This window comes from Athene noctua, chromosome 1 (assembly GCF_965140245.1).
Source record: "Athene noctua chromosome 1, bAthNoc1.hap1.1, whole genome shotgun sequence".
Lineage (NCBI taxonomy): Eukaryota > Metazoa > Chordata > Aves > Strigiformes > Strigidae > Athene > Athene noctua.
Window position 1 is genome coordinate 27,911,542 of NC_134037.1, and position 19,865 is coordinate 27,931,406.

General features: G+C 45.8%; 1 protein-coding gene across 2 annotated transcripts in view; it reads left to right on the top strand.

The window, feature by feature from the left end:
- The first annotated feature begins 11,585 nt into the window (after positions 1-11,585).
- Positions 11,586-19,865, top strand: part of LRRC1 (leucine rich repeat containing 1) — a 101,709-nt gene continuing 93,429 nt past the window's right edge. For both annotated transcript variants that reach the window (XM_074895766.1, XM_074895767.1), the window contains exon 1: positions 11,586-12,124. In XM_074895766.1, coding sequence (XP_074751867.1) covers positions 11,966-12,124 — 159 coding nt within the window. In that variant the 5' untranslated portion in view covers positions 11,586-11,965. The remainder of the gene's footprint in view (positions 12,125-19,865) is intronic.

Sequence of the window (19,865 nt, forward strand, 5' to 3'; positions counted from 1 at the left end):
GCTTGTCAACATTGTTAGCTTAACATGAAGTACATGCCAATGTTTCCATAACAGGGAAAGTAGCGGAGTGTGGTAGGAGTAGACTGCTTTACAGACACAGTGAGGAGCTAAGAGCAGCTTCAGAAGAGGACACGTGTTGCAGGAGTCCTGTCCCAGAGGTGCTGGCAGCCGAGGAGCCAGCCATGTTTGACTGGAAATGAGCTCTCTCCACTCCTGGTGCAAGACTAACTGGGCTGGAGAAGCAAGTTAAATATCATGTCCCTGCCCTAGAAACTGTGATACTGCTGTGAAATTTGTTCACCTTAGGCTAATGATGATGACTGTGCATCTAAATTGGCAGCTCAGAAAATTTGGCTTCTAAACTGTTTAGGAACTGGTGACAGAGTGTGGTCTGCTCAGCTTTCACCCTCTTGGAGGAGGAGACTTACTGATTCTTTTCTGTTGTTCTAAAGGGCACTGTGGGCCACGCTAACAGTGGTGGTGAATATGGATGAAGAACAAATGGGGTTGGAGTCCTATATCTATGCTCTGAGGTCAGACACTACTACTTTTCCCTCTGGTGCTCATGATCATCCCTGGAGAGCTGAAGTCCACTGTGATTTTGGAGGGATCTACCTATTCTTTCTTCTTGCAGCTTTTGAAGAGCTCTTTGGTAAATGTAGGACACTGCTTTTGGTCATTGCAAAACTGAAGATTTGATTTGGAGTGCTGAAAAGTTAAGTGCTGAAGTTAAAGGTTTTACAAGTACCAAACCCTAGATTTACAGCAAACAGGATTTTGCCTCCTCTCTACCAAAGCTCAGAAGCAGCTCAAATTAAAATCAATAATTGGTCTACATCCATTTACAGATACATCTACATTCATGTAGACTGGGAAACCTTACCCCTGTGCACACATTTTCCTTTTAGGCAGCTTGTACTCAAACTGCCTGCAAATATGTATGCTCATCAAATGGACAATGCTCAGTCCCTTCTAGGAATGGCTGGGGCCACTTTTTTTATGGTGATGCCAAGAGGAGGACTGACAAGACAGATGGAGGCTGCTGAACTGTAACACAGCTTGTTAGAGAAATGCAGCCCTTTAAAGCTCAGGGTGCAGCCAGGATTTACCCCCTGAGAAATGGCAGCAGACCCTGAAGTGCATAGCTTCAATTCTGCCTCAAAATAAGCAGCACAGATGCAGCCTGCAAGGCAGAACTCAAAATAAACCTTTTCTTTTGGCTGTGATGCTATAGTATGGGATGAGGCTGAGCAAACACAATGTAGCTCTCCCCTGTTTGGTGCTCCGTGTCCCAGGTCACTGACTGTGCAGCTACGCCAGGCTATGGGGTCATACACCCTTATTTCCTGTATAGAGAAAAATTCTTGCTATGGTAATGATGGATCTGTGAGGAATTTCATTTTTGCTTTGTCTGATTAATGGTTAATGAGCCAGTGTCTTGCTTTTTACTGGTGCTTGCAGGGAGCACACTGCAAGGGCTCCTCTGCTCCAGCACTGTGCTGGTGAGTTGTCCCTGCAGCAGAGGGGATCCCATGAACTGGCTGCCGGATCCTGCTGGGACCTTGCTGTGGGGAAAGGCCCTGGGACGTGCCCTAGGATGTCACTTGCTGCTCGAAACCTGGTTCTGGGAAGGTTGCAGCCTCCTCTGCCACCAGCAAACCCAGGTTGTCCCCCTCATCTGGACGGAACTGCTGGTGTCTGCCTTGGGGTTCAGCTCTCGAGGTCACCTTGGGGTCTGTGTCTCTGGGGACTGCCCCCCCTTCCCTTTCACTGCTGCCCTGCCATGGCCCCTACCCCTTGCATCCCCCCATGTTGGTCCTGCCCAGCCCTCAGTGGAGACAGCCCCCTTCTCCCGCTGCCCCAGGCAGATCCCCCAACCTCCCCAGCCCTCCCGCTGCTCTCAGGGGGCACGTGGGCAGCTTGGGCAGCATGATGCAGAGCTGACCAAGTCCATGGAGGATTTGGAGGATTTTAGTTGCTAAATACTAGGCTTGTTAGGTGCACATGCTGTTGAGCTTATGTGAACTGTTTTTTTTCAGAGGAATTTTGGACAAGTTTCACAGCTGTGGCGGCAAAGGGCACACTGGTGATCGGAGGCTGAGCTCTCTGTTCAGCAACCCTTTCTGCTAAAAGTAATTTTTTTTTTTTTTTTTCCCCAAAGAAAATGATCACAGTTGAAGAATTACTGTGCATCTTTTCAAGGTACAGCATAGTGTATTTTCTGGTGTGTTCTTAGAATCAGCTGATGGTTTTAGCTGAAACTTTCTTAAAAATACCTGAGTCTGAGTCAGTCACATAAGGTAAAAAACATTATCCTGACAGTTAGAGTCTGGGGAAGTTGCAAGCAAGTAGAAACTAGATCTTACAAAAGGAAGTACTTGTCAAGCTAATGATGGAGATTATCAGCTTTTCCCATCACTCCTGATGACAGAAGGAGAAAAGGTGCCCTTCTGCTTCCTAGGGAGGTTTCCAAATATAAAGAAAGAGGCTTTGTTCAGTTGGGGGTGGATTTGGACTAAGGAAGGTTAGCAGGGAAGCAGACAAAGATAGGAAACCTGCAGCAGCTGGGCATTGTGTGCAAGAGGAGTAGCTGCCTGTTTGGTATTTACAGTGTATCTCCAGGAGCTAGAAAGGGCAAGATGCTTTTATTTTTGGCTTCATTTATAGCTGTTGTGTCCTCTCACTGTTCCCTCTTTTCAGCTTGCAGCCCTGAGATTAATTCAGACTATTGCAATGAGCTTCCCACCATCCAGAAAATAAATGTTGTGGTGTTACGTGAATCCTGTAGGAGATGGGCAGGGAGGAAGAGGGAGACAAAAGAATCGAGGAAAAACTGCATCATTCAGCCTGATCTGCATTAGGCCCAACATCTGTATCCTGGGATCAGATTTCTGCTGAGATTTTGTTCAAGGGCAGCTTCCTGCTGGGGAGAGACTGCCACAGGAAGACCACGGCTGTGTTGGGAAAGTTGGGGGAAAAGTGATACATAGGAAAGGAGGCCCCAGGTGGGCTCCATTTCTTTGGGGGAGCCCATGTCCCAGCAGCATTTCCACCTGGGGACAACCCCATCTATATGGCTCCTAAACTTGAAAGCACTGACATATCTGAACTGCCTAAACCAAGCAAGCCCATGACAAGGAATGAGATTTCAGGTGGATGAGAAGTCAAACCTGTGCCATAAGCCAAGAAAGCCCGGTGCCACGTGCAGCAAGGCCGCATGAATGTGTAAGCTGCAAAGTTATAAGCTTGCTTCTTGCCAACTATGTGGCTTGAGCAAGCATACGGAAGCAGCCCAGGTTTCCCTTCCACCTTTACCTGGTCTCCTGTTAGCCTGTGCCTCTGCGAGATGTCTGGATGAAGCACTGAAAACTGGAAACAGAAATACAGAATGAAAAACTTGAGTAAAACGTCCAGGCTCAAGATCTGTGTTTGCGTGCTGGCTGAAGAAATGGTGGGCATTTTGTAATGAAAGCTGAGCAGTATCCAGGGTGATGGTGCTTCCATGCAAGGATTCCTAACAACGAACAAGACCAGATATATATATACTGCACCACTGGTGTCAGCTGGAAGAAGCCTATTTTTGGGGGTTGTGTACAACAGAATGCCTAGATTCTTTTCTGGTCCATATATTTTCAAGTGTTTGCAGTAATCTCAGATCTTCACACAATCAAATTAGTTTCAATACTTTCTTCAAATACAAAAAAATCTTAACTGAGCACATTGGTACTTGGCGAAACCTCTTCTCTCATAAAAAGACCAAAGGTATGGTAAGATAGAATAATTAAATTGGAAGGGACCTACAACGATCATCTAGTCCAACTGCTGGGCTGGCAGGAGTTCCTTGCAGTTGGGAGTTAGCTAAAGGCATGCCAAGGTCATGCTCCAGCCCATTTTGCTTTCCATTTACTCCTTTTGCTGGTCTGCAGATCTTCTCAGGTGCCTGCGTGAACCTTCCAGTTCACCACAGTATGTCTGTTTGTCAAGTGTTTACTTGACCTAAATTCTTTTGAAAACCATCATTTGTGAGAACTGTAGTGCAGGCTTTACAGAACTGGGTAGCTGGTTAATAAGTGCTGTGACCTGGACACACGAGCTCTGCCATTTTGTTATTAACAATATAGGCAGTTATTTTTCTATTTATTTGTTAATGTTAGCTGATTTCTTAAACTGTATTTTTTTCTAACTGGAAGATTGAACTGTTGAATGTATGTCATAAACTGCTAGTTTACCTTTTGGTTCTCAGCATAACATTTCTTCAGAAAGGTATTTAATTCTGAACACAATTATGATTCTCACCGGATTGTTGTATCATACCTGGTAACTCACTGGATTCAGATGTCTGCTTTTAATGTCAGTTGTTACTGTGACACAATTAAAGGCAGAAAAACTATTTTACCGGGTGCAACTGCTTACTACAATTTTTCCATTTGGCATTCCAAATACATTTCAGTTATATTTCCGTTATCCTGGATCTGATTCATTAAATAAGCAACTTTCACAGTCTATCAATTCCTCTTGCTCTAAATCAGAAATTTCCTCATTCTTCTTCCTGAAGATCAGTAACACTTTTTCTAACATGGTATTTTATAAAAATCTTCTATGGTAAAAGTTGTTGAAGTACATCTGTCTAATTAACATGCATTATATGAGCTAAATAACTATTATAGGAAATTAGTGAAGAGTAGACTCAACATTAAACTTGCATTTATGAATACCAAATCTGGAGTTGTATGTGTGTGTAATTGTAGATAAGACCCCATTTGACTACTCTAAGGGCATTAAATTTCTCTTCCAGCTGAGAAGAAGGAAATTAGGAATGACATGCCAAAAAAGAGGAAAATTTTGAAAAAATTACAAGCCAATCAAAATATTTTTCATTATTAAATTTATGTTAGCCCTGGTGCTAGCTGCTTCTATCTCGCACCAGTAAAACATTCTCCGGGTCCATCAATCAGTATGTGAAATGATGAGCTGTAAGGATGCTCCTGATAGGAGTTCTTGACAGGCAGAGTGATGCTTCTCATTGCTGCCCTTGAGCTGGTGCAACCCTGCACCAGCCCAGCTTCTCTAGCAGAGACGGTGTCTCCTCCTGACCCTCACGATGCTGAATGCAACCTGGCTCAGAGCCCACTGGAAGCTGGGGGTCTCTCATCATTCAGAGGATAAAGATCGTGAAAGGGCATGAAACGAAGGTGCTATGCTGATAGGCAGGTTGACCTACCATGTGCTGGTCTCTGCCTTTTCATTTCATGCCAAATCCAGCAGCATGGTTGTCTCTGTTGGCCATGGGAAACAGAGCACCAAACTACATGCGGTCAGGTGGTGTTTAGCTACATCATGATGTTGATTCAAAAAATAAACACAGATCTGAATTCGTGTCTCTACTTGTTGTCTTCACAGTGGTTGGAGAAGCAAAATTTGCTGTGAGAGGTTGTATCTGGTTGTATTGGACCAGATGAAAATAGCAAAAACCTGAAATGAGAATCTATCCATTTGCTGTGACAGCCAGCCCAGCAACTGGGAGGGGGAAAAAGAAAAAAACAAACAAAAAAAAGAAACAAGAGAAAACACCCATCCCAGCCATCAGAATATCTCTTCTCCTTACCTGCCAGAACCCATCGCTTTGTTCTTCTGCCCAGAGAAGATGAGGGGTGTCAGCCCTTGAAAGTTGGTGTGAAATAAAAAAACCATCGGGCACAATGCAACCACATATTACTGGCCACTCCTTACAAACCAAACTAAAGCAAATAGGATTAAATCAGAGTAATACCTCATGTGATTACAGCTCATTGTGTTCAAATAAAAGCTGACGTTATCGTGAGTGATTTGTTTGGGGGTGGGGGTGGGGGTGGACAAGAGAAGAGATGCTACAGCTTTTGCTCACAGTGATGGCTATTTATAACACTGTAAAACCACAGTGAACATGTTAAAAGCACTGCCACAAGCACGTGCTGCTTAAGATTGGTATTATGGCTATAATAATTCATTGCAACTCCTAAATATGCCTTTATACTAATAATACATTAACATTATTCTCAATCATTTATTTCAGACATAGAAAAACTTTGTAGATGTGGCACTTGTGATGATGTCACCATAATTTGTAACCATATTTGTAGCTCTGTAATCAGTATGGGAACACTTCATAGTCACATCTACCTGCTGCTTTTACAACCCCCTCTAAACAAAATGAAATAGAAACTGAGGGGTAAATGTGACTTGTGTCCTCAGCAAAACTGAGAGAAAAGAGAAGTATGTCAGTGCTAATTAACTCCAGCACCCTGCCAGGCCTGGCTCTCAGCAGCTCTGCAGGCTGTAGTACGGTTGCTGCGGGTTCAGTAGTACTCCCATTTAATTTGTTCAGAGGGGTTGGGTAACTACTCTTCCAGCAGCAATTGAATGCTGGTTAGATTATTATCCCCCAGACTGGTCCTATTGCCTGCAGTACTTGGATCTTTCTTTCTTTGTACTAGTCTTGTTCTGTGACGGCTTCTCTGTGCTCTGTAACTGCATCTCGCTCTCTCTAATGAGGCTCAGAAGATCTGACTGGGGGAAGGAAGGAGTCCCAAATGCAGAGGAGGCATCAGGAACTTGGCCTGGTTTATTTTTCTTATTATTTATTGTATTTTTTTCCTAGTGTTAATTTAAGTGGGTTTAGAACTATGAACTTTATGATCTATTTGAACTATGCTGATGCAAAATCTATTTCCATCCATTCTCTTTTTTTTTCTCTCTACCCCACAATGTACTTTACTGTTAAGTTCTGATTATTCTGAATACTACTGTTTTCTTTATAGCAGCACTAACTTCCTCTGCACTCACCCAAACCCATAGATATCCTTGCTTTAGGGCTTTTAATAAGAATCTCAACTGTACTGGGTCAAACCACCACATCAACTTAAAACTTGGTGGTGTTTGCTTGAATTGTCTTTTGCCAGAAAGCAATTCTGTCTGAGCTGTGCCAAAGAGGGAGACCTGCAGGGTGACCTTGGTCTTCCTTCTTTCAAACAATAACTTCCAGGAATACTCCTGAAACCAGCCCAACCTTATTTCTATTTTACATTTTATGGTCCGAATTCCTTAAAAGTCACATAAACCTAATTTTTTGTTCAGGAGCACTCACAATGATGGTCTCTAGGAAGAGAAATTGAGATTTTCAGCACTGAAGTTCTTGGCTACGTACCCAGACCAGACAGGTAGTGATTGAAGGATGGCTGTTTGTTTGATAGACTATAGGATATTAATGTTTTGGTCACAGCCTGTCTCCCAAATTTCAACCATGATGTGACTGTATGTGTAACTGGTACCCCTGCTGTCACTCCCAATACTGGAAGCACTGACCGGTTCAGCAGGGCGATCCCTCACATGCAACACATCCCTGCTGGCAATCCCGTGCAGGAGAGCTAGCTCTTCTGCTGCTGTGTATGTGTTGTGAATAACTGGGGATGCAACCTTTGTTCCTGTGCACCTTAATGCTGTTTAGCAGGGGCAACAGTGACTGCCACAAAACCTGATGTGGGTTGCCCAGTCACAGTGTGAATGGCAGAAAGTAATGTGAAGTGTGGTGTCACAGCAAGGGCAGACTTCATCTGTTCCCCTCAAGAAGCGAAGCTGGTAGAAGTCTGACCTTGCCCACCTGAGTCTGAAGAAAGTGGCCTGCCAGGAAAGAAGCATGAAGCTGCTCCCCACACTCATTTATTACTCTCACAAAGAGATAGTGGCATTACTTCTCACAGATTTCATATAGCTCTAAGGCTCCTGGCATTGCTGGAAGAGTCTTAAAAATAATACTAAGTTGTCCCAAGCAACTAAAATTCAGCCAACCAGCATATAAAAGTACTAAAATACTTTTAGAAGTACTAAAAAGAAAGAAAAAAAAAGTAGAAATGGAAAGATTTAAGTAACAAAACTAAAAAAATATAAGGTAAACCAGACCAAATGGTTATCAAATGGTGGTGTGGAGCCAGGTAATCCCCTGCAGAACTGGGAGAGCAACAGACCTTACTTCCTTTGGCACATAAGCCACACCTTGGCTTGCCATGGAAATGTGTAACACAGCAGGATTGCTGCTATCAGGGCAATATTTCTTCTGCCCTGTGGGACACAATTGCCCCAAGTAAGAAGGTTGTTATAGTATATGTTAGTATGAACCCTGGCAATTTGCTGTCCTTTGCTTGCTCACAACTTCTCCTGCATGTCTGGTTACAGCTTCTCATATCACAATTCTCTTTACCCACCCCTTTTCAGAGACCTCTCCCACCAAAACTTGCCCAGACACAATGTCATTCTTCTGGCCACACAGGATATAGAATTGGTTTCTTCTTAGTTTAGGGAAGGGTTTTTTATTGCTGCTATTTCTTAGTGCAGCAGAACAATGGAGACTAGTAATTCATTACGCTGACCAAAGCTGAACAGGTTTACTTGCTCAGGATGATGCCTTTTGACGTGACAATACTATTTCCTCAACAAAGGCGCTGGTTCGCCTTTTGGCCTCCTTGATGCCAATTTCCATAACATAGCCTCAGGCTATATTTTCAGGTATGCAGTGGACTGGGGCCACTAGCACTGATCTGATGTCCTAAACTCCAGTGATTTTATCGAAGACCCTATGACATTAGTTGTCCAGCTCAGGGAAGGAGAAGAGGCTCTTTATCCTTATATTGAGTGTCACCTGTTGAAGGCAGATTTCATAAATAGGTATTAAGCTCTCCTGCCATCACTCTGTGCCCTGGACTCCCTGACACTTGTGAGAAGCATGCAAATAATTTGCCTCATCCTCATTAAAGTACATGGACTCACCCGATAGTCACTGTCACCCTCCTGTAACTGTCTAGACTTGTCATAGTGAGACCTAGTCATGAGACACATGACGGCATCTTCAGAAGTGACACCTCATGCCAAACTTCATGTCTCTGTCATGCAGGAAAGGTTCAAACTGTTCACAAGCCTCTGAGACAGATCAGTGTGCTGGGATCGGAATCTGTCTCTGTCCAGAGGGTGTGCCGGGTATTTCTCCCAAATGGCACAGAAGACATGGGACAGAGAGCACCACAAGCTGGCATGAAATCCCTCCCATAGAGGTCACCACTGGAACTCTTGCCTGGCGTCAGACTCAGCTGTGGGACAATGTGGATGCTTCCAGCTGAGCAGAAGGTGCACAAGAGGTCCTAAAGTGCCACTCACAAGCCTGTTCTTAAGACCTGGAGCTCAGGATTCAACTTGTTCATCCTTCAGTTTGGCAATTAAGAGAGTTGCATCGTCCTTCAATTTCAAGTGCTTTGATGTCATCCCATCCCTACGATATAGTCCCATATAGAATTGCATGTTCTGTGTATATTGGGGGCAGTCTGCTGCAGCCCTCCCTTGTTCACATGCCCTGCTGCACGGCTTCCCTTCAGTCCCGCTTCTCCAGAGAGGGTTCCCTAGGAACAAAGGCATGGAGGAGCTGTAATGCTCACTGAATTTAGGCAAGTCAATCTTGGTAAGCAGATCTTTGCTGAGAGCACCATGATCCCTGCATCTGGTTCAAGACCTCCCGTGTCAGAGCTTGGGTCGGAGCTGCCATGAGAAGCTTGATTTTCTGAACCTGTCCCCTCTGCTTGCCCTCGGGGAGAACCAGCCTCACCGGCAGCTGGAAGAAGTGCATCAGCTGGCCACCGGCTGGGACCCACTAAGTGTGATGGAGATGGTCCTCTTCACCTCCACCTCTGAGATCTGCTGGCCAGTGTCCTCGGTCCCTGCCTTTGCCAAGCAAGCTCTGTGCTGATGTGCAACACATTTGTTTGATTTCCTTGTGTCCTGTAATTACCTAATCTCCTGCCCCGGGGCTGGGAAGGCCTGAGAGTGATGGTATGTGTGTGCCTGCCCCATTTCCAAACACACGAACACATTTATGAATGCTTCCTCCACGGGTACTGCAGAAGCTGAGGATGTCTTTGCCTCAAAATATTGGAGGTACAGTGAAAAAAATAATCTCCAAACCCCGCTCAGAATACCTGTAGGTAATGCTCTTCCTTTCAAGTGTGGGATGAAAAAGATCAGTTGCAGCTTTCTTTTTGTGTGTGCTATAAACAGTCTGTACACTTGCAGTGGATGAAAATTATGCTGGAAACTCAGTTACAGTTCTCTGAGGTGAAATGATGACACTTTTGCTCCAGCACACATTTTTAAATCATGGTATGGCCAGAAGTCAGATTGTTTCCTGTGGCTTTCTGAAAAACCACTTCAGTTGTTATCAGGTCAGTATTTTTTACACTTCTTTCCCCACAGTCTAGGAGATTTCTTTACACACTTTATTTAGACACATTGGGAGGTACCACATGTTTTTTTGTAATTACTGGGTATATCAATTGCAGAAAGAAACAGTTCGTTCTGACCGATTTTTTAAGGTACCTATAATAAAATGGTAACATCTTTAAAGGTTTTTGGTTTATAGGTCAGCAAAGAGTACACAAGGTTCTAAACTATCCTTTTAAAAACCAAACATAGGCTGATCGTTGCAATTCCCACAGAAATTAAAACAAGCGTTACTTGCAAGATTTATCAGCTGATTTAAGAAAAAACAACAATAAACACGTTGCAATTTTGTAAGAGTAAGTATTGTCAGTACCGTGATGGGACTGAAGAACAGAGACAACTACAATAAACTTCTGCCACTCCCCCATTCCCGTATCTGCACTCAGTTATACGAGAAATCAGCAATATTTCAAGAGCAGCTCTGAAGTTTAAGTGTCTGTTTTCTAAAGTATTTTATGCCACCGTGTAGATTACAAAATTGCCATTATGCAGCCTAACAGCGGAGAGCCTCCGAGGCTGTGTTTTGTTGCCGGAGCTCAGCACATCGCCCCACTCCCGGAGGTTTGAGGAGTGGTGCTGCTGGAGCCTGGAGCCAGCAGAGACGGGCAGAGGGCTGCCGGTGTATCTACCTTTGCTGACCCTTCTGACCTTCTTTTGAAAGTGGATTTAAAAAACCTTATTTCAGGAAGCCTTGAGGATAGTATACTGATTTTTTTTTTTTTCTTTAAGCCACAGCAATGTAGTTTGAGAGGAAAAACATCATCCACGGCCACGGCACCTAGACAGCGTTCCGTACATTTCATTACGTGACTTTCTAGGTCGCCTCGCGTTCCCACAACTGGAAGGACAATGCTCGCGCAGCCTGCGCCCGCTCCCGCTCCGTGATGTCTGCGAGCCTCTGGGGTCGGGCTCAGCGCGCCTACAGGAGGTGAAACGAGCGGCCCAGACGGCTCGCGGCACCGCCGCTCCTTGCAGACCGCGCAGCGCCGCTTGGCCGAGGGCAGACCCCGCGCCACCGCCCGCAGCCGCGGCAAACCGGCCCCGCCGCCCCCGGGCAGGGCTCCACACGTCCCGCCGCCGGGTCCGCCGTGCCGGCGCGGCTCCCTCCCCCGCTCGGAGCTCTGCGGGCGGCTGCCCCGGGGCGAGGCGGCGGCGGGGTGCGGGCGGCTGGCCGCCTCCCCGGGCGGGCCGGCGGGGCCGGGGCCGGGGCCGGGGCGGGGCGGCAGGGCCCGGCCCCGCTGATGTCAGCCGGGACGGGGGAGGCGGGGAGGGGAGGAGAGGGGGGAGAGGCCGCCCGTGTTCCGGGTCAGGCGCGGGAATGCGCGGCGGCCGCCAGCAGCAGCGCGGCGCCCGGCGCCCCGCGATGCCCCTGCGGGGAGGGCAGCGGCCCGCCGAGGAGCAGTAGGGGGGCGCCCCCCGCCCCGCCCCGCTCCGCTCCGGCTCCGGCTCCCGCCCATTGTTCTCCCGGGGCCGCCGCGCTCTCCCGGGGCCGCTTCCCGCCGGCGGCGGCGGCGCGCTGGATGCGGGTTGCGGCCGGCGGCTGTCCGGGACCCGCGCTGCGCGGCGGCGGAGCGGGCGGCGGCTCCTGCGGCCGGCGGCGAGGAGGGGGCGGCGGTGAGCGGCGGCGCCGCCCGCCCCGCGGCCCCCGGCGGCCCCCCCCGGCGGGGCGATGTTCCACTGCATCCCCCTGTGGCGGTGCAACCGCCATGTGGAGTCCATCGACAAGCGGCACTGCTCGCTGGCCGCCGTGCCCGAGGAGATCTACCGCTACAGCCGCAGCCTGGAGGAGCTGCTGCTGGACGCCAACCAGCTCCGCGAGCTGCCCAAGGTGAGCGGGGCGCGGCGGCGGGGGGCGGCCGCCCGGCGCCGGGCCGGGGAGCGGCGGCGGGGGGCGGCAGGTGCCCGCCGAGCGCCTCCTCCCGCCGCCGCGCCCGCCCCGCGGCTGCCGTGAGGGGCTCCTGGGCGCGCGGGGCGGGGCGGCTGGGGCCGTCGGTCCGCGGTAGTAACCCCCGGAGCGTCGGGTTAGCCTTTCGTCGACTGACGGCAAACGAGCTTTCACGAGCAAAAACCTCGAGATGTGCCACTTAGGGGTGGAAAAGTCCTGCTCGGAGGGCAGAGGGGTTAGGGCCGGAGGCACAGGAGGTGGGTATGTGTTGTGATTAACGTTCACGTCATCGGAATTACGAGACCTTGGAGGGTATTGAGCCCTCCCCCTTTTTCCCCCCTTTCAGTAGATACTGTCTGCTCTGTGCATGGGAAAACCAAAACCCTTTAGCAGATAACAGATAAATTCCCGTTTCTGCCTTCCACTCCTGGAAACTTCGCCATGCAAAACACGAGAGATGAATAAGCTTTTTCTTTTTCTCTGTGTAAGTCCCGCCGAGCAGGAAACAGCCAAATTTTTGTGCATAGTCCTTTTTTGGTAGTATTGTCAAAGGTGAAATCACTTTCAGTTCAGCGTGGCTTTGAGACACCGAGGTGGTACCCGGCAGTGTGGCTTGCTGGCTGGCACTTGCTGATTTTGCTAGAGGAACTCCATCAGAGTGATTCCAGCGAGGCACTGCTGGACTCCACGGTGACAGAGCGAGCGGGAGGCACGCTCGACTTCTGTCTTGAGGAGCCAAGGGCATTTTTCAGTGTTTCCTTTTTAAACTTTGGACACCTCAGAAGCCTTTGTGAGTTGTGGTTGGTAGAGTTTGACACTGCAGGGGAAGCGTTATCTGGAAGCTGCACCCTAAAAGTGTGTGAACTTTTACTAACTTGGAATCCAAGAAATTGAACTCACCAGCCAGAGAAATTTTCAAAAGCACCTTTGTTTCTACCTGAATCAAAGTTGGTCTGTTCATACCAAAGCTTAAACAGTCTTACTTTCCTTTTTTTTGGTACTCTCACAGAAATAGTTTTTTTCACTCTAGGTAGTAAGAGTAATCATGGTGGAGAAGTGTTCCTGTAGACAGTAGTAAAGATGTTCAATTTGAGATGACGTATTAAATTTGGCTTTTTCTTTTGAAAATCCTGGGCACAGATTTGCATCCTGTTGTGACTGAGCTCTTTATCCTTCTGAAGTAGAGCAAAACTGGTTTACATAGCCTCCATGTGGGTGCTATTTTTACTTCCAGCAGTTTCGGCCGGCTTTGTGCATGGACTAGACTCAGGAGTCTCTCTCTCAGTACTAGACTTTGCAGTGTTGGCTTTCAGACTTGTACACTTCTTGTTGTAGAGGTACTGAATATGCTTGTGACTGAAATCCCATTGAGACCTATGGCTCTCTGTTTTTTTAAAAAAAGTAATAGATCTCCACAAACTGGTTGTTGTGTAGAAATGCAAAGGATGGTGTCTGTTGTTCACGGTAATATATGGTACTTATTTCTGCAAACAGGGTTCAACTATTCATTGTTTCTCCTCTTCCTTGAATTGTAATACATGAAATAGTCTTTTTTCTCCTAAAAAGAGGTCTGCTTCTCATAACTTACATGTGACTACACATTGTCCCATGTATGCAGAAAATAAGTGAGGGAGTAAAAAAAAACCAACCCAGACTCCTTGGTGTTGCAGTGGAATCAAGCAAAAGTTGAAGTTAGGAAGGTTTTTTTATGTGCATGGGTCAGATTACAGGAGTGCCTAAATACGTTTGTGGGTTTTTAGCTGGGCTAGGAGGAATCCGACAAACTATAACTGCAGAGACATAGTTGCAGTATCTGTTCTGAGTACTTTGTGCCTTGTCAGCAATGCAGGAAGACATTTTTATTAGGGCTTCCTCCATGGGCCTGTGAACTTTCCTTGTCATTTCCTTATTAATGTTTTCTGATAAATGGAATATAGTGCCATCATTTCAGATAAGTGTTGACTCCGTAGGAGTTTTGGGTACAAAAATGCTGCTGTAATTCTGGATGTGAAACTAATCTGTTGACACTGGAAACGGATGGGAAGAGCCTTATTTAACATTTCTAACAGCAAATAGTTTTAAAAGTTCTACCATAGGAATCTGGTTCAGGAGGATAGTCAAGATCTCTCTGTGGAAGTTAGCTACAGGGTACGCTGTTCATTCTTCTTTATATTAGAAGGGCAGTGCTGGTGCAAAGTACAGATACAACATTGGAAGTAAGTGCAAAAAACAGGGCTACACCATACCTCTTGCAGAGAAAACACAAGAGGATTCATTACGGCATATAATTAACAAGCTGTTAGGTCAGCATAGATCTTCGTGGTCGTTACACCCTTAATCTAGTCTAATGCATTGTATTAGTCTTATCTTACTTCAATTAAGTTTCCTGTCTAAATGCGTAAAAGCAGTAACACAAAATCAAATTGGTTTTTGGGCTCAGTTCAGGCCTAAGCAAGTCAGGAGGTTTGTTTAACTTTCTATGGCCTGCTATTTAGATGTTTTCCTGTTGATGAAGGCTTGAAGTTCCCAGTGATCTGTGCCGATTCCTGGTGAATCATCTGTGGGCTGTGCTGATGCCGTAATATATCCTGTAACACTGATATGTTGTTCATGTCACTGTGATGGTTGCAATCCTCCTTAGGAAATTGCTGCTGTAAAGGCTCACCTTGGAACTAGTGAAGAAGATTCACCCTGTAGACTCTGTGAATGCGGTAGAAGTTGCAATAGTGGTATGGATGAGCAAACCCTCAATTCTGTTGCCCTGCTCTTCATGCTACTACGCTGGGAGTTCAGACCTCATCTTCCCAGTGTGGGCAGGCGCAGTCTAGAGCGGCTAATACAGTAGGCAGGAGGTCTTGGAATGCTCCTCTGAAACTAAGAAGATACTGATGAGTTCTTTTTCCAGCTTTGCCATGCAGCAAGTCTGAGACAGTGATGATGGCTTTATCTCTAGACATCTGCTTTCCTTCCACTTGCACAATTTTTTTTCATCCCTTCAAATGTAAAGCTTTCTGATGCAGATAAATATCAGCAAGTGGCATGTTGGAATAAATACATGGACGTGCTGTGTTTCTCTCAAGTTGATGGGGCAACTTGTGTTGGATGCACACGCTTCCCCTTTTCTCCCCTGTTTCTCCCTGCCCCCATTTCTATTAATTAGCAACAAAGGGGCTTCTTTGGTTGATTTGCTCCAGTACACCAGTAAAAGAATACTCTCTAATACACCCTAGAACATCCATTTTGAGGTACAGAAGTAGTCTTAGGCTTTGTTTAATCTACAGTCTTTGCTATCATACTTAAAACCTCTATTATTCTAGAGGACAGTATAGCATGGTGTTGTTGGGGTGTTACAGAAAAAAACCCAACAGAACAAACACATGAAAATCCCTTCAAAAGACAGAAGACAAAAGAATTGCTGTAGTGTTTCCATGGGAAAGCACTAGGAGAAAGACCCAGCAGTATTGTTGCGTTATATGCTATGAGAGTCATCTGAAGTATCCTGAGGAGAGGAGAAACAAGAAATACGCTTGAATTATTCTGAAAGAATTACTTTGTCGGTTTTATTTTTGTTGTGTTGGCTGACCAAAATGTATGGTAGAATTCTTGTTTCCTTTCTGAGGGGAGAGGGTTAGGAAGGGTTCATGTGAAAAACATTTGAAAAGAAATGACCAAGAACCAGAGGGAGATGTCTTTGCCCCCATTTTTTCCGCTTCTCCCCTTGTTTGTTCCCTTGTGCTTTTATGCATATGTGGACCAGTAAATGAACTCCATTTCTCTGACCACCTTTTCTCTGTAAGCACCTTTTTTCCTGAGTTATACCTGTCAGCCTCTTAGAAATGCAAGTTAATAATTTATATTTGTACAGTAGCTTACGAATTTTTTATATCATTTTGCTACTTCACAGAAATCCTTTTGGTTTCCCATGTCAGTACACTGATTATTTCCCCAGGTCTCCTTAACTGCTCTGCTGAATCCCTGGATCCTTTCTTCCCTTCCTTCCCCAGTTTCTTGATGGAGAGCTTGTGCTTATATTGACAGTGAGCTTTCTCTGTTGTTACCACTGGTGTTTCAGACTCATTGCCCTGTGTATTCATACTTTCCCGTTCTCACCCAACCTTGATGTTCCAGGATCTTGCTTGCTTCCTCCAACCTATGCAGCTCGGTCTGCCTTGTGTTTCTGATTCTTTGCTTCCTCTCCTGCCCCTTCCGTGATCGGTTCTCGAGTGGCCTTGCAAACATTTTTTTTACACTGCTCTTTCCCCTTGCTTTCTGCTGCCTCACAGGTTCCCTCTTCTGCTCTTGCCCTTCCTGCTGGATGAGCCAGCCTGGTGGGATGTACTGGAGGAGCAGGCTGTGTACTATTAAGCTGCTGGTGGTTTTCCACAATATTTTGAGGTCTCTCTAGCCTTTCTTGGCAGATGTGGCTGTTTTCCCACAGAACAGCAATTTCTAGCTGTCAGCATGCTTCTCACCACTTCTGCTTTACAAGACAAATTAAAGAGCTGCACCCTTCAGTCTCAAACGGAAGGGCTTTGTACAGGGCCAGTGATAGACTGTGGCTCTTAACTTGCTTAAATAACTCCTTCTCCTGTGTTGGATCCAAAAATGCCTTCTCTTGACTATTTAGTGTATCTGATTTGATTGGAAAAAATCATAGTGTGTGGTCACCAGTGTGCATAGAGCGGCTTAAAAATATTGTTTGTGGGTTTTTTTCCTAAATCTGGACTATTTTTATTTTCCTTATGAGTGAAAACTTGAAGGCTTTTTAACTTTAGCTGTAATGTGTATTGTATCATTTGCTACACGTCAAAAATTATACTTCACCAAAGAGTAGGCTTTCTGGCAAATTGCTTGATAGAAGAAAATAACACATTCTGCCTGATGCATTTCAATAGCTTCTGTAATGAAAAGCATCAGATAAAAATAAAATGCTTTCAATTCTATAGATCAGTCTGTAGTTGATGAAATGTTGTTTCTTGCTCCTGTACCTTAGAATTTAAGGGCCAGTACATCCTGTCAACTTAATTTCTCTGTGCATGGAATTTGCAGTACAAAACTGGATCTCTGCTTTATTTTTTTTTCACTGTTAAAAACCCAAAAATATCTTATGAACCTTTGAATGCAGTATTATATTTTGGCTTTTATAGTAAATCACTAGCATTCTTTGCATTGGTGGGTGGTGGAAATAGCTTATAACTCTTGTTCTGCCACTGTTTTGTCTTGCTGCTGCTCAGTTTTACTCAAAGGATAAAAACCACTTTCCCATGAGACTTTTTGCAGATGTTGTTTATGTAAAAACTCCAATGGCAAAAAAATAATTCAAAATTTTATGTATGCACTCAGTTTAGCTTAAGAGTCTGCTGAACTCTCTTTGTTTGAGAATGATTTTTATTTAGCATTTGTAAACCTAATGTGATGCAACTCTGAATCATTTCAGTTCTCTGAGCTTGCAGATTGTATCTGTCATCTGTAACTTTTCTTCTTGGTGTTACATGCTAAAGCTTCTCTAGAGTTATTTGACTGATGTGAGTGAGACCCATTCCCTGAGAGATCTGGTTAAACCCTGGCCTCCTCCCGTGCCCCAGTTTCTGTGTGAGAGAAGCTGATGGTGTGCTGCTGCTTGGCTTTCGGCTTAGGCAGTGTCTGTATCTCTTCATTATGTGTGGTGTTGAAATCCAGGGTGCTGTTATCATACCAAAATCTTGTAAAAGCTCCTTAAGAAAAAGTCCCTCTGTTCTTCCCATACCACACCTGTTTTTCAGAAAAAAACTCTCTCAGACTAAATTTCACCATTCCACCATAGTTTCTCCCATTATGCGACCCTAAGCCTGAAAGATGCTTGCTTGGTCAGTGGCCAGTAATCTGCTGTGTAAAGAGATGATATCATACTCCACCTCTCTTGAAATTTGTGCTTATGGGTTGTACCCATTGCTTCTTAAGATGTAAACATCTAGAAGCTTTACTTCCTTTTTTCAAATTTATAGATCTCATTGTGATCACAGGGACGTGGTGGGATATCTCACATGACTGGGGTGCTGCAGTGGATGAATGCAGGCAGGCTCTTCAAGAAGGACAAGCCAGGAAGACAAGGACAGGGAGTTGCAGTTCATGTGAAAGAACATCAGTGATATGTGAAGCTTTGCCTTGGGATGGATGATGGGCCAGCTGAGAGCAGGTTGTGATTAGTGGGTGACATTGTTTTGGGTGTCTGCTGTAGGCTGCCTTATTGGGAAGAAGTAGCAGATGATGCCTTCTTCAGACAACTGGAAGAAACCTCACGTTCGCAGGCTCAGATCCTCATGTGGGTCTTGAACCACCCTGACATCTGCTGGGAGGACAACACTGTGGGATGTAAACAACCCAGGAGTTTTCTGGAGTGCATTGATGACTTTCTAACGCAGGTGATCAAGGAGTCAATGGACAGAGGTGCTCTGTTGGACCTCATACTTATAAACAAGAAAGAACTGGTTGAGATGTGAAGGTCAGGGTTGCAGTGGCTGTAGTGACTGTGGTCACCTTGGCTGTAGTGACCGTGAGATGGTGAAGTCTAGGATCTGAAGAGGAGGGAACAAGGCAAGAAGCAGCATCACAACCCTGGACTTAAGGAAATGGACTTTGGCATGTTCAGGGATCTGCTTGAAGGTGGTTAATAAGAAAGATGTTCATGCTGCCATTCAGAGGGACATTGATAGACTGGAGAAATGGACAGAGAGAAATCTCATGAAGCTCAGTAAAGAGAAATGCAAAGCCCTGCATGCACTTGGGGAAGAATTACCTCATTCTCTAGTATAGGCTGGGGGCCAACTGTCTGGAAAGCAGCTTTTCAGAAGAAGGCCCTGGGTGACCTGGTGGACAAGTTGACCATGAATCAGCAGTGCTCCGTCATGGCAAAGAATGCCAGCGGTGTCCTGAGCTGTGTTAGGAAGAGCACTGCCAGCAGGTGATCCTTCTCCTCTGGCCAGCATGGGGGAAACACACCTGGAGTGCTGTGTCCAGTGCTGGGCTTCCCAGAAGAGAGTCATGGGCATAGTGGACCAGGTCCTGCAAAGGGCCACAAAGGCTATTAAAAGGTTGGAGTGTCTGTCATGCGAAGAAGCTGAAAGAGCTGGGATAGTTTAGCGTGGAGAAGAAAAAGGCTTATGGGATCTTACCAGTGTATATAAATACTTGATGGGTGGGTGTAAAGAAGACAGAGCAATACTCTTCTCAGGGGTGCCCCGCAACGTTGTAAGAGGCAACGGGCAGAGACTGAAACACAGGCAACTTTGTCTGAAATAAGAAAACACTTCTTTTACTGTGAGGGTGGTCAGACACTGGCACAGGTTGCCCAGAGATGTTGTAAAATCTCCCATCTTTGGAGGTACTCAAAACCTGACTGGACATGGTCCCGGGTGACCTGCTCTAGGTGTCCCATGCTTTGAGTAGGGGGTTTAGATGGGCTAGATGATCTCCAGAGGTCCCTTCCAACCTCAACTCTTCAGTGATTCTGTAGAGGGCATATCAAGGATTTTACCTGTCTTTAGCTTTGATGTTTTTAATGATGAAGATAAATTTGTCATGTTTTTCACTGTTTATTCACCCTCAAATGTTTAATTGTGTTTTACTTTTAACACTGATAGTGTCATGGTGTTTTTGCACATGCTGCTGTAAATCCCTGAAAAAATACCACTAGATGATTTGAGCA